General features: G+C 52.5%; 1 protein-coding gene across 3 annotated transcripts in view; it reads right to left on the reverse strand.

Annotated features, from left to right (window-relative positions):
• lama4 (laminin, alpha 4) overlaps positions 1-8618 on the reverse strand; it is a 35501-nt gene extending 26883 nt beyond the window's left edge. For 2 of the 3 annotated variants that reach the window (XR_014758534.1, XM_084700736.1), the window contains exons 1-2: positions 8512-8618; positions 8333-8408 (exon numbers count right to left, since the gene is read on the reverse strand). Coding sequence is in view for 2 of the 3 variants with exons in the window: in XM_084700736.1 (XP_084556862.1) it covers positions 8333-8408; positions 8512-8603 (168 nt within the window). In the remaining variant the exon portion in view is untranslated. Of the gene's footprint in view, positions 1-4525; positions 4609-8332; positions 8409-8511 lie in introns of those variants that run through there. The other variant, XM_084700737.1, reaches the window with a different exon arrangement.
• Between the last annotated feature and the right edge of the window lie 4142 nt (positions 8619-12760).

Here is a 12760-nt window from a genome sequence, read left to right on the forward strand (position 1 = left end):
AGCTAATCCCAGAGTGCTTTGCTTCGCATCGGGCAGGATGGAGCTCTCTCCCACGGAGACGCCCTGTTCCATCCATCAACCCTCTGCCACCGCCGCAGCACGCCATCCCAAAAGATGGATGACAAACCAAGTGTGCTCACTGCTGGAGCGCGCCGCTGAGTCGAAGCTCACTGCGCCGCGCTTCAAAGGGATTTGCTTCTGTCTCGTGTGCCGGGCGCTGAGGCGGCAGGAGACAGAAGATTCATCTAATCGTCGTGGCAGAGTGATCAAAGCCCAGCTACACAGGAGCTGCCAGTAGCCTGCCTTCCGCAGACGCACTCTCATCCTGGAGTAAGTCAATAAATGACCTTCGATTTCCTCGGAGGACCGACAATAACTATGTTGGGCTTCGCTCTCTGACTAATGGGAACACCTGCAGTAAAGTATGTCACTGGATTAATGATTATCTCCTGGTTCCTGAGATAACCTTATTCTATCCTATCACATACCTTCATTGCCTTCCAAGTTTCATTTCTGTAAAAAATTGCTACAAAGAAGCATAAACCTCCCAGCCAGGGTTTTGACCCTGGGTCACATGGTGTGAGTCACATCACACACGCACTCACATTCACTCACTCACTCACTCACTCACTCACACACACACACACACACACACATACCACCACTGCTGGCATGTCAACATCTGCATGAGTAAATGAGTAAACAAAACAGTAAATTCAACAGCATGATGAAAGGCCTGATTAGTCATCATCAGCAAACACAGCCTGCTGTCCCAGCAGTGCCAGCCTACAACAGCAGCTCTGGTCAAGCTGGCTGTCTGGCCCAGAAACCCTGTCTCGCCCTGCAGTAACCTGCTAGACACTCTAGGGGGCAGCGTTGCTTACAGATTGACACAGAAGCCGACATGGCTTCTCCCAGAGGCCCTGCCTTTATGGAGAACTAGACAAACCAAGGCAGTCTTCTTATATTGTTTTCCATTTGCTGCATGACGGGAGCTCCTACCTGCATGTTCACTAAACACTAAACACTAGTATGAGAAGGAGCGACAACCTTACAAAGCAGACAAAACAGACCTACAAACTCCTCAGATCGAGACAGACAGCACTTGTCTTTGAGCCTTCAGGAGCCAGGCGCTTTTGAATGCGTCATCGTAAACACTACAACATGCTGGGGGAAGAACGTAGGGGACGGCCACCTACAGAGGACCGTCCCTGCCTTACTGCATCAACGGACTCTCCTGAAGGTGTTCACACGGTGAGAACACAAGCGAAAGAGAACTAGGAGTCGGCGTTCAGGAAGGACGACCAAGACTTAAGATAGATCGCTTTATCTTTGAAGGCAAATGTATGTCAGAGCCTTCACAAGTCAGAAGTCCATCCATCCATCCATCCATCCATCCATCCATCGAAATATTCATTAAAAAAACAGGCAGCATTTCCTGTCTGGTCTCTCAGGATGCAGGGAGCCGTGGGGGTGTGTTGAAAGTGAGGGCGGTGTGCAGGCCGAGGTGCAGCTGTCCTGGGCTGGGCTGTGTGATTGACAGGAACATTTCCATCCATACTATAAGCTGTCCCGTGACACACCAGGCCTGTCAGGGTCCAGATGTAAATCAGACGTCTCCACCCCCTCCTGGATCTGCACCCTGGGATTCTAGCCTTCCTCCCGTCTCTGGAACATAATAACCAAAACGTATTTCAATATGTCACTCCTGTCTAATATTTATTCTAATATTTCAGAGGAGACTGAAAAGGTGAAGGTTGAGGTGAAAGCAACCAGGCGAAGACTGCTGGGAAATCCTGATAAGAATTTATAACTAAGTTCATCAATCATGTTTGGTGAATTCCAAATGAGTAAAATAAATAAATGAATCAATGACTTGTGTGGTTGCAAAAACAAACAAACAGAAGCAGACGCCATACAGCTCCCAAAAGAAATGCTTTGTCGTATAATCATTGGTTTCCGGTTTCAGACCTGGAATATTTAATCTGTAAATGTGTTCCCTGTAGTGACACCTCCTCCCTCTTCACACACACACACACACACTCACACACTCACACACACACTCACACACACACACACACACTCACACACACACACCAACATTGAAGTGTCTGGGGCACGCATGAAGACACTGTTAAAACAAGCAGAGCTGAGTCATCTGTGCACCAGCATGCAGGCTCTGCATCATCAGAGTGATCCCACTCCTGCCTGGAGAAGACCAGTCTGCTTAGAGTGAGACCAGTCTGCTTAGAGTGAGACCAGTCTGCTTAGAGTGAGACCAGTCTGCTCAGAGTAAGACCAGTCTGCTTAGAGTGAGACCAGTCTGCTTAGAGTGAGACCAGTCTGCTCAGAGTGAGACCAGTCTGCTTAGAGTGAGACCAGTCTGCTCAGAGTGAGACCAGTCTGCTTAGAGTGAGAGAGAGAGAGAGAGAGAGAGAGAGAGAGAGAGAGAGAGACCGAGAGACCGAGAGACCGAGAGACCGAGAGACCGAGAGACCGAGAGAGAGGAAAGAGGGAGAGGGGAAAGAGGGAGAGAGACAAGGAGAAAGAGAGAGAGAGAGAAGGGAAAGAGGGAGATGAATGGGAGATGAAGAGAGAGAGAGAAAAAGAGAGCAAGAGAGAAAGAAAGAGATCGGACATCAAAACATCTGCTGCCCTACTTGTCAATATTTGCTCTAATAATTGCGAGTGCGGCAATGTGGTATCCTCCAACCCAGTGTAATAACTCACTACCAGAGCTCCACAAACAAGCAGGTCTGCTTTCCTAGCACCGAGGCAAGTCCTGTGTTTTTGTTTGCAATAGGCTTTAACGTTTCCAGGTTATTCTATCGTCAAAGATTATTTTTTGAAGAGGGAGTACAGAATTCCTCTCCTTCACAAACAGAGAAGCTTGCACGCCTCATGCCTGGTTAGTTTAGAACAGGAAGCCATTATACAACCATTACAGCGTTGCTTGACTATGCCTGCGCTCGCAAGCAGAAAATGGAACCCCAATCTCAAAGGCTAGAAATCCCTTGATGGATAAGGAGACATGACAGTGTCGAACGACCGCAACTCCCCAACCCTCCACTAGAGGTGACACCTTCTCCACTGAGCCAACATCTCTAGAACATGTCTTCTTCTAATGGGTCCTGAGGTGAAAGGACCGTGAGAAGGCACTCACACAGCACGCCAGAGGAGGTGTCCAGATCTACAGAGCACTGCAGAGGCCACAAGTACCACAGCTGGCCTGCCTTAAATCACAGACGTCTCAACACACGGAACTCAAACTGAAAGAATCATGCGGGGGCTGCTTGAACAGAAACAGTGTGATTCTGCAGAAATATTAGCCTTTACGCGTAGCCTTGGATAAATCGTCTGATGGGGTTTGAGAGAGCGCATACTGCTTGTGTGACAAACAGCACTGAGAGGAGGGCAGTTTGGGCACAGAGGAGAGAACTTCAGCGAGCAACAACCACAGATTCATTATTCCTCCTCCTTCTCCCTTTCGTTCCAAGAGACCGTTTTTTGCTTCGGCCCTCGAGGGCTGATCTCAGAAGAAGACACGTCGTAAAATACAATAACCGCAGTGTTGACGTTATTACAAAACACTCGCAAAATATGGAGCTTAGTGATTTATGAAGCCCCTTATTAAATTAGGGATGGTTTCTTTACTTTCTTCAAGACAGGCTCCCCACGGTCCTGACGCTTCTGTTGGCCAGCTCTTCTCTCTCTCGACGCTTGTGTGACACGGGTGGCAAGAACTGTCCTCTCTCTCTCTCTCTCTGCATCTCAGCTTGGACTCTCCTCAGATAACACCATCTAACACGGCCATCTGTTTCTCCACCCAAACTTGATACGTCTTTACCTAATCTGTTACGCCCAGAATCCCTGAACGTGACATAACAACATTCAATATGAGGTGAACTGACATGTTATAAATTCCAATGTGCTAGTCACACCCTCAAATGTTTTCTTTTTTCCTCTGCGTTCCTTCTCCTCTAAAGGAGATGTGCAGTTTTAAAGCAGGAGCCTCTGAGTGAGAGAATGTTAATGACAGTAAATAATGTGTTTCCAGTGAGTGGCCCTGCTCTCACCCCAGCCAGGGCGGTGAAGGGTGAGGCGTGGCTGGCCTGGTGCTGCACTGGAGCGGGGTTCCTGGGGCCCCTGTGGGGGTCCCCACACACGAGAGCACCATTAACACACACACAGCTGCTGGTTATTATAACGCCTCGCTCTCCAGACAAACACCATCGTAAAAGCGAGGGAGTCTGATGGCTGAGCGGTGAGGGAGTCGGGCTAGTAATCAGAAGGTTGCCAGATCGATTCCCCGCTGTGCCAAATGACTTCACCCTACTTGCCTCGGGGGGAATGTCCCTGTACTTACTATAAGTCGCTCTGGATAAGAGCGTCTGCTAAATGACTACATATAAATGTAAAAGCGGCTTTTATGACAGAGGCTCTTAACGAAGCAAATACCCATCCTGGATGATTTCTGAAATAAATATAAAAATTGCATGTCTGGTATGCTCGTCACCGTACTGGCCTTGGTCAGCCCGGACAGTCCAACACAGCAGCACCTGCGTCTGATCATGTCTGTGGACAAGCAACATGACACACCAGCCTCTGAGATCCTGGCCGGGCCTGTGGACAGAGGGAGCAACATGACACACCAGCCTCTGAGATCCTGGCCAGGGTCCAACAAGTTGCACTTGTGATTAGGCCGTTTGAAGGACTCCTGCTACACCAATTCCCTGGCTCAGTGACCCTCTAATGGGATTATTCTACCAGCGCGGCCAGATAAACAGGATCCCCATATCACTGCTGGCAGGAGGGGGCTGAGGTTATTAACACTGACCAATGGGAGGGAGGGAGGGAGGGGGTGACGTCTGGGGTAGAGGCCATTGCCACAGTCGAAGTGATCAGGAGTCAGGTGGCTGAGCGGTTAGGGAATCGGGCTGGTAATCAGAAGGTTGCCTGTTCGATTCCTGGCCGTGAAAAAATGACATTGTGTCCTTAGGCAAGGCACTTAACCCTACTTGCCTCGGGGGAATGTCCCTGTACTTACTGTAAGTCTCTCCGGATAAGAGCGTCTGCTAAATGACTACATGTAAATGATTAGTAGCAGATTAGACTGGTGTTGCATCCCGTCTCATCCCTAATCATCCTGGGATGAGTTCAACAGCGTGGTCATGAGCCAGCAGGGGGACAGACCGTCAGAGATCCATCTGGCTCCCTGCACAGCTGAGTGAGAGCTGCTGTGCACATGCTGAACACAGTCATCACTCTCGCCCTGCAATCACAACCAAACCTCAAGCACAACTACACACAGTCAGGACACATGAGAAAAGTATTAAGTCTTGAAGAAAATCCCAAATCTTCAGCACACAGGACATCAGCACACAGGACTACAGTCTACCCAGCAGAGCCTCACTGGCCCTTAAATGTTAGTCCTTTGTGACATAGTACCAGTGCATAATCCTATTCAACGGTTGCCTTTCCAAATTCTTTCCATCACGGCTCTCAGCTGTAAACCCCCTCCCTCCCTCCCTCCCTCCCTCCCTCCCTCCCTCCCTCCCTCCCTCCCTCCCTCCCTCCCTCCCTCCCTCCCTCCCTCCCTCCCTCCCTCCCTCCCTCCCTCCCTCCCTCCCTCCCTCCATCCCTCCCTCCCTCCCTCCCTCCCTCCCTCCCTCCCTCCCTCCCTCCCTCACCCCTGGACAGTAGAGGAAGTGGCCCTGTAGCCAGGCCTCTCACAGATAACAGGGAGTGTGTCTGCGGGCCCAGCTGCTCCTGTTGTGCCTCTGCACAGCCAGGCCCAGAAAGGCTCTCACACACCCAGTCAGACTGGCCAGTCACGGAGGCACGCAGCCAAACCCTGATCCTGGCCCCCCCGCATGTGGCCTCCTCGCAGACTCCCTGCCCATCTGCTTCCTGGCCCGGCCGATCCTGGAGGCTGACCCCTGGACGGAGGTCGGGGCTGGGATGAGAGGAGAGAAGGGGGCAGCTCTGGGGCTGGAGGCCTGCGATCCTACTGTGATGGAGACAGGGTTACAACTGACCGGAGGCATGGAGCTGGACATCAACATGCAGTGGGGCAGCACAAGTTGCTTAAAAGTCAGTCCTCAATATCTACAAAACAACAGCCTGTCTGCACTGCAGTCTACATGGGAGAGCTTCAAAGAGCCAAACTGAAACGTTGAAAACTCTGGGTTACCCTAATGAGCGTCATGTCACAGGCAGACTGCCAAGACGCAGCTATTGACCGAGTTTAATGAAACTGCCAGGAGCTGTTCTGTGGCCCTGTCAGGGTGTGAACAGCCCAGAGTGACACACAGTGTCCCAGAAGCCGTCTCCCTGGGATACCACGGCAGTGGATGTACACAGACAACATCACCAACACATCAACACACAAGCCAAGTCAACACAGAGCCAAGTCAACACAGAGCGAAAGTGACAAACTATCAAAACGTGACACTCTGGCAGGGAGGCTGGGGGTGGGGGGGCTGTGAGTGGGAGGCTGAGGGAGGCTGAGGGAGGCTGTGAGAGATTGAGGGAGGCTGGGGGAGGCTGAGGGAGGCTGTGAGAGGCTGAGGGAGGCTGGGGGAGGCTGAGGGAGGCTGAGGGAGGCTGGGGGAGGCTGAGGGGGGCTGAGGGATGCTGAGGGAGGCTGGGGGAGGCTGAGGGAGGCTGAGGGAGGCTGGGGGAGGCTTTGGGAGGCTGAGGGAGGCTGTGAGAGGCTGAGGGAGGCTTTGGGAGGCTGAGGGAGGCTGTGAGAGGCTGAGGGAGGCTGGGGGAGGCTTTGGGAGGCTGAGGGAGGCTGAGGGAGGCTGAGGGAGGATGGGGGAGGCTGAGGGAGGCTGGGGGAGACTGAGGGAGGCTGGGGGAGGTTGGGGAGGCTTTGGGAGGCTGAGGGAGGCTGTGAGAGGCTGATGGAGGCTGGGGGAGGCTTTGGGAGGCTGAGGGAGGATGGGGGAGGCTGAGGGAAGCTGGGGGAGACTGAGGGAGGCTGTGGGAGGCTGAGGGAGGCTGAAGGAGGCTGTGGGAGACTGAGGGAGAATGAGGGAGGCTGGGGGAGGCTGAGGGAGGCTGTGGGAGGCTGAGGGAGGCTTTGGGAGGCTGAGGGAGGCTGAGGGAGGCTGAGGGAGGATGGGGGAGGCTGAGGGAGGCTGGGGGAGACTGAGGGAGGCTGGGGGAGGTTGGGGAGGCTTTGGGAGGCTGAGGGAGGCTGTGAGAGGCTGATGGAGGCTGGGGGAGGCTTTGGGAGGCTGAGGGAGGATGGGGGAGGCTGAGGGAAGCTGGGGGAGACTGAGGGAGGCTGTGGGAGGCTGAGGGAGGCTGAAGGAGGCTGTGGGAGACTGAGGGAGAATGAGGGAGGCTGGGGGAGGCTGAGGGAGGCTGTGGGAGGCTGAGGGAGGCTGAGGGAGGCTGAAGGAGCATGGGGGAGGCTGAGGGAGGCTGGGGGAGACTGAGGGAGGCTGTGGGAAGCTGAGGGAGGCTGAGGGAGGCTGGGGGAGGCTGAGGGAGGCTGAGCGAGGCTGAGGGAGGCTGGGGGAGGCTGAGGGAGGCTGTGGGAGGCTGAGGGAGGCTGAAGGAGCATGGGGAGGCTGAGGGAGGCTGGGGGAGACTGAGGGAGGCTGTGGGAAGCTGAGGGAGGCTGGGGGAGGCTGAGGGAGGCTGGGGGAGACTGAGGGAGGCTGTGGGAAGCTGAGGGAGGCTGAGGGAGGCTGAGGGAGGCTGAGGGAGGCTGGGGGAGGCTGAGGGAGGCTGAGTGAGGCTGAGCGAGGCCAGGAGTGGGAGAGTGTCAAAGGGGCTGGTGAGGAGCCTTGTGCGGTTTAGGTTGGACACAAACAAAACAATAAATCACAGAGGCATAAACATCCACACGCCTGGCGCAGGTGGTAGGAGGGCAGAGTTGTAACCAAGCCATGCTGCGGAGAGGGAGGGCAGAGGAGGGGGTTAGTTATGAGTCATGCATGAATGGATGCGAGGAAGGTGGGGGTGTATATAAGCGAGGGTGGGGGTTGAAGTAAAAGATGAAAAGAAGGTAGGGTGGGAGGGTTGTGGTTAAGGGAAAGCAGAGGGTGGTTGGTGGCTAAGGCAGGTGGGTGCGTGGTTCTACATGAATGGAGAAGTGATGGTGGAATATGTGTGGGAATGGAGGGGTGCAGGGGTGGAGGGGGTGAGAGCTGGCCAGGAATGAGAGGCAGTGTGGTTGGGGTGTGTGAGGGTGGGGGGGTGGAGGAGGGTGAGGAGAGAGGGTGGGGTGAGGGGGGGTGGGAAGGGGGGGTGTAGAGGAGAGTGTGAGGGTGGAGGAGGAAGGGGGCCGGTGTTGGACGGGCAACTGGAGGCAAACCCCTCTTTCAGGAAGTGATTCTGCTCTGTCCCCACATTCCTCCAACAGATGTTTGACAGAGAAAATATTTTCACAGCTGGGTGGGAAGGGAGCGAAAATATATGTTTTAAGATATATCACACTAGAAAACAACACACATATATATATATATACACAAGATAATATTATGGTCAATTTACCCCTCATTGTGTCTTCCTAAGTTTGTTCCAGAAGCTTCTCTCTTGCGTTCGGCGTCCCTGCTTGTGTCTCTCCAGGAGCCGACTGAAGTCATTCATCATGTGTCCTCTGGAGAGTCCTGCCTGGACAGAGAACATACACAGTGACTGATTAATGCTCTTTAGCCACACCTGGCCTCGATCAATAACTATAACGATGATAATGATACTGCAGAGAATTATTGGTGATGTCTACAACCCCAGCACCAGAACTGTACACTGGACGTGACAAACGGACTTGGTATGACTATGTAACGTTCTATACACACAAGCGTGAAAGACAAGTCCATCAGCTTTTCCCTGGCTGCTGTGGCCACTGAAAAGCAGCACCGAGGAAGCGGGACGTCTTCATCAGCCAGCATCAGGGAGCAGAGCTGCACAACTGCAGAGCTGCAGAGCTTCCAGAAGGACCTCCTCCAGAGAGGGGCCCCAGCCCTCACTGCCAGCCCAGCCCAAACGGCTCTCCAGAACCCTCCCTCACACTCTGGGAAGAACCCGAGATGTTAGGACGCAAACAGAAGAGGCTCCCTCTCAACCTGCTGAGACAACGCTTGTTCTCACAATAACCTGACTGCTGACACTTAACCACTCAGTGTTCAGCAACCTATTAAAAGTCTGAACAAGCAGCAAAGGAACATCCACTTACTTCCTCAATTCTTTAAACAACTCAAAGACTGAGGTGAACGGAAAGCTGTTTCAGGCAAGACTGTTCTACGTAACATATAAAAAATGTTTTGACATGTAGCTCAGCGTGTAGGTTTACCCCTCCGCCTGATCTGGGGGTGTTGTCACAGCTGTGTCTGAGTTTGAAGATCCTCCTGGTGGAAAGCAAACACGTCCGGGGAGAGATCAATACCCAGCCTGTTATTCCTGCTGGCGTGGCCCAGACGGCAGGGAGCAGGGCCAGAGACTGCAGGTGTCAGTCATCGCCTGAGGGAGAGAGCAGAGAGAGGAAGACTCCTGGCTGGAGCCCTGGGCCTTGGCACACAGGACACTCACCAGGTACAGCCTAACATCACCGCCCTCTTTATGGGGAGAAAACATGTCACAGGGGGTACCGATGATGAGGATGAAGAGGGCATCCTGTATTTGTGATCTATGATATATTTGTGCTGATGCAGGTGCTGGGATGAGTGAATGGGAAGAATATCATTTATGTTTTCACTCGACTGTTAGCTGGTTAACCCCCTTCGACCGGCTGGGAAAGTTGACTCGCCGGGGCAGTGATTCATCCCAGACGGCAGCTTCCTGGAGCCTCCAGCTGCTCACATTGTTTGGCCCGAGTTCTGGTTGCAGGGGATGTGGAGGGCAGACCCCCCCAGTGGCTGTACTCTTGCCGGGGCCAGCCAGACGGCTGAGGCTCCGTGCCCAGCCCTCTGACCTCCAGAACGGACCCCTCAGAGCCAAGGAGAGGGCCTGGAGCCCAGCCCTCTGACCTCCAGACCGGACCCCTCAGAGCCAAGGAGAGGGCCTGGAGCCCAGCCCTCTGACCTCCAGACCGGACCCCTCAGAGCCAAGGAGAGGGCCTGGAGCCCTTCCTCCAAGCGGCTACGCTTTCAGAAACTCTTATCCTGTCTTCGGCTGTGTTCTTTGGCTACGCTAGGCCAATTAACAAAACATTGACACACAACATCTGACTGACTCACATCAATAACGGCAAACGAGTTCTGGGTGTTGCTTTGCACAAAGTCAGTCTCTGTAGTAGAAACAGTAGATGTGTCAGTGTATTGCTGAGACATGTGGGCCAGGGGCCAGTACAGGAACATGGCTGGTAACTCCATTAGCACCAGGATGTTCCCTGTTATAAACCCAGGACACCCCACACCCCTGGTGACGCCCTCCTCTCACCTCACTGTATATTGTTAGACACTGTGCATGTTTATTGGGAGACTTGCGTTTCTCCAGTCGACTACTTCCCCTTGACAGGAAGAGAACTTTATAATTCACTTCCTGTAAATGTACCTCTTTACATACACAAATAATAATGGAATTCGAGAAGCACTGAGCTTGCGCACAGAGTAACGCACGGAAGGAAAACGTTGGTTGCAGTGGTGCTGTGAGTTCACTTTGTAGGATCAGCCAACGAAGCTCTCCTCTATTAGGAGTCACCAAACAGTGCTGACACATAATAACTGGAATACCACAAAAGCAGGATTCCTATCATGCATTCTCAGAGACTTTCAGCCTAAGGACTGTTATTTAGTCTGGTAACAAAACCCAAACAACAGCGAAGGGACTCTCCTTGGTTGGCTGGCTACAGTACAACTCATAAATCAATGCTTGTTATAAATTCAAGAACCGTTACTGGCGATAGCTAGAGATGCTAGGTGGAGTGGAGCCATTTCCATTTCGATTGTCTGGGCTTGTTGAAACAGGATCTCCACCTGACCTGAGGCCAAAAAAACAGTCGCAGAAGAATAGCATCCAGGCAAGGCATCTGAACGCTGCACACTGCCCCTCTCTCATATGGGACTGAAGCAGATTCATACTGTACGCTCCTTCAGGAGGACATAAAAGACTAGATCAAACCAGTTGACATTCAGAACCTAACAACCCCCACGTTGAATCGTTGCCATGCCCAGTCTTCTTTCAAACCGGGCCGTGAAAGCGAAAGCCTCAAACAGGGTTGAACTGAGCCAGCGGCTGTCTCGTACTCATCTCCTGTCAGGGTCGATTCACTGCCCTGCAGGCCCAGACTGGGCTGCAGGCTCCCAGTGAAAAGAGCAAGGATTAAGACAGTCAGAGGCAAAGACAAAAGGGGCACATCACCAACACTGCCCCCCCCCCCCCCCCCTCTGACCCCCCCAGACCTCAGCCAGCCACACAATAACACCGGACAATAGGATGATGGGTTCTTTTTGCCCTCGGCCGGATGTGTCCTCTCGCACTGCTGTGCAGAACTTCCCAGCATTGTGTGCGGGCCTCTGCCATTGTGGCGTGGGCCATGCTTATACCTTGCAGATATTTCACACTGGGTGAATGCTTTCTTTCTGCCCAGGCTGCTTGCCTGGTCTCCCCTGGCTCCTATGCAGGTCCAGGAGACCTGGCTGAGCAGGGAGGCCCACAGTGTGGACTTGCTAGACTGCAGAGCTCGCTTGATTGGGTGAAAACAGGGGCTGTCGGCTCGTGCGGTGGTTGGGGGTCGACCCTAACCCTAACCCGGTCTCTCCGTCCATGTCTTTTTTACTCTGTCGCCTTTAAACGACTGCTGGGTTTGTAGACGTTTGCCTGAGTTTGGTGTGAGATGGATGTTGTTGTACAGAGATCCCCATTGTCTGTCATCACCACAGAGGCGGATGTCGTTGGTGTTGACTGGAGGGGAACTGAATGTGTGGACAGAGACGAGAGAGACTGCAGGGGAAAGACAGCACATTTTTCCCCGATGTCATGGAGATTTCGGTCTCAAATGAACTGGGCCCATTTTCTCTCCGCCACTGCCAAATACAGCAGGGGGGTCCTGCATTTAGTTAATTCTATCAAGGATCATTTTGCGGCTTTAATTCAGTGAATGTGAAGCACTATGAAACTGTTAGTGTGAATTCATTTCCTCGCGTCCTTGTTTGAGACGCTACCGTGGGCTCTGTGAAAGACCACACTCCAGAATAAAGTGATTTGTTGAGGAAGTGTCAGCAGCGTTTCACACTTCTACGATATCACAGGCCCTTGCAGATGAGACGTGATGTTCAACCAGCTCATTCACAACCGCGAAGCTAGATGTTCTCCTTGGATGGATGTCTCCATTATAAACACCATCGACTGTGGTAGGACATGTAACTCCACACCGTTGAGGAAAGACAGTCTGTAGCCCACAGGCACTTAACATGATACATGAGCTTAGAACAATGCTTTGGGAAGGGTATACAGCTTGGCAGTGACCGGAGGGTAATATCTGTGGTGACTGTAACGGATTCTTGGGGGAAACTGGAGACACGTACAGTGAAAACAGGGAGGGGTCAATATCCTGGTGGAACAACCACAACAGTGGGACCGTAATCCCTCTTCTTAGCCCGGTCCTTCCATAAGAGAGACAGACAGACATTGACAGATGAGTCAGAGCACTTTGACTCATTATCTTTCATTCATTCTCCCTAACACACACGCACGTTTGTGTGGATATTCTTGTGGCGACTTACAATTCAGAATAAAGAACAATTTCAAATTCAAAAACCTTTCTAAACTATTTGTTCAACCTTTAGAAAAAGTTATTTTTTCT

Source organism: Hypomesus nipponensis, chromosome 6 (genome assembly GCF_054491055.1).
Source record: "Hypomesus nipponensis isolate SF chromosome 6, ASM5449105v1, whole genome shotgun sequence".
In the NCBI taxonomy this organism is placed as follows: Eukaryota; Metazoa; Chordata; class Actinopteri; order Osmeriformes; family Osmeridae; genus Hypomesus; species Hypomesus nipponensis.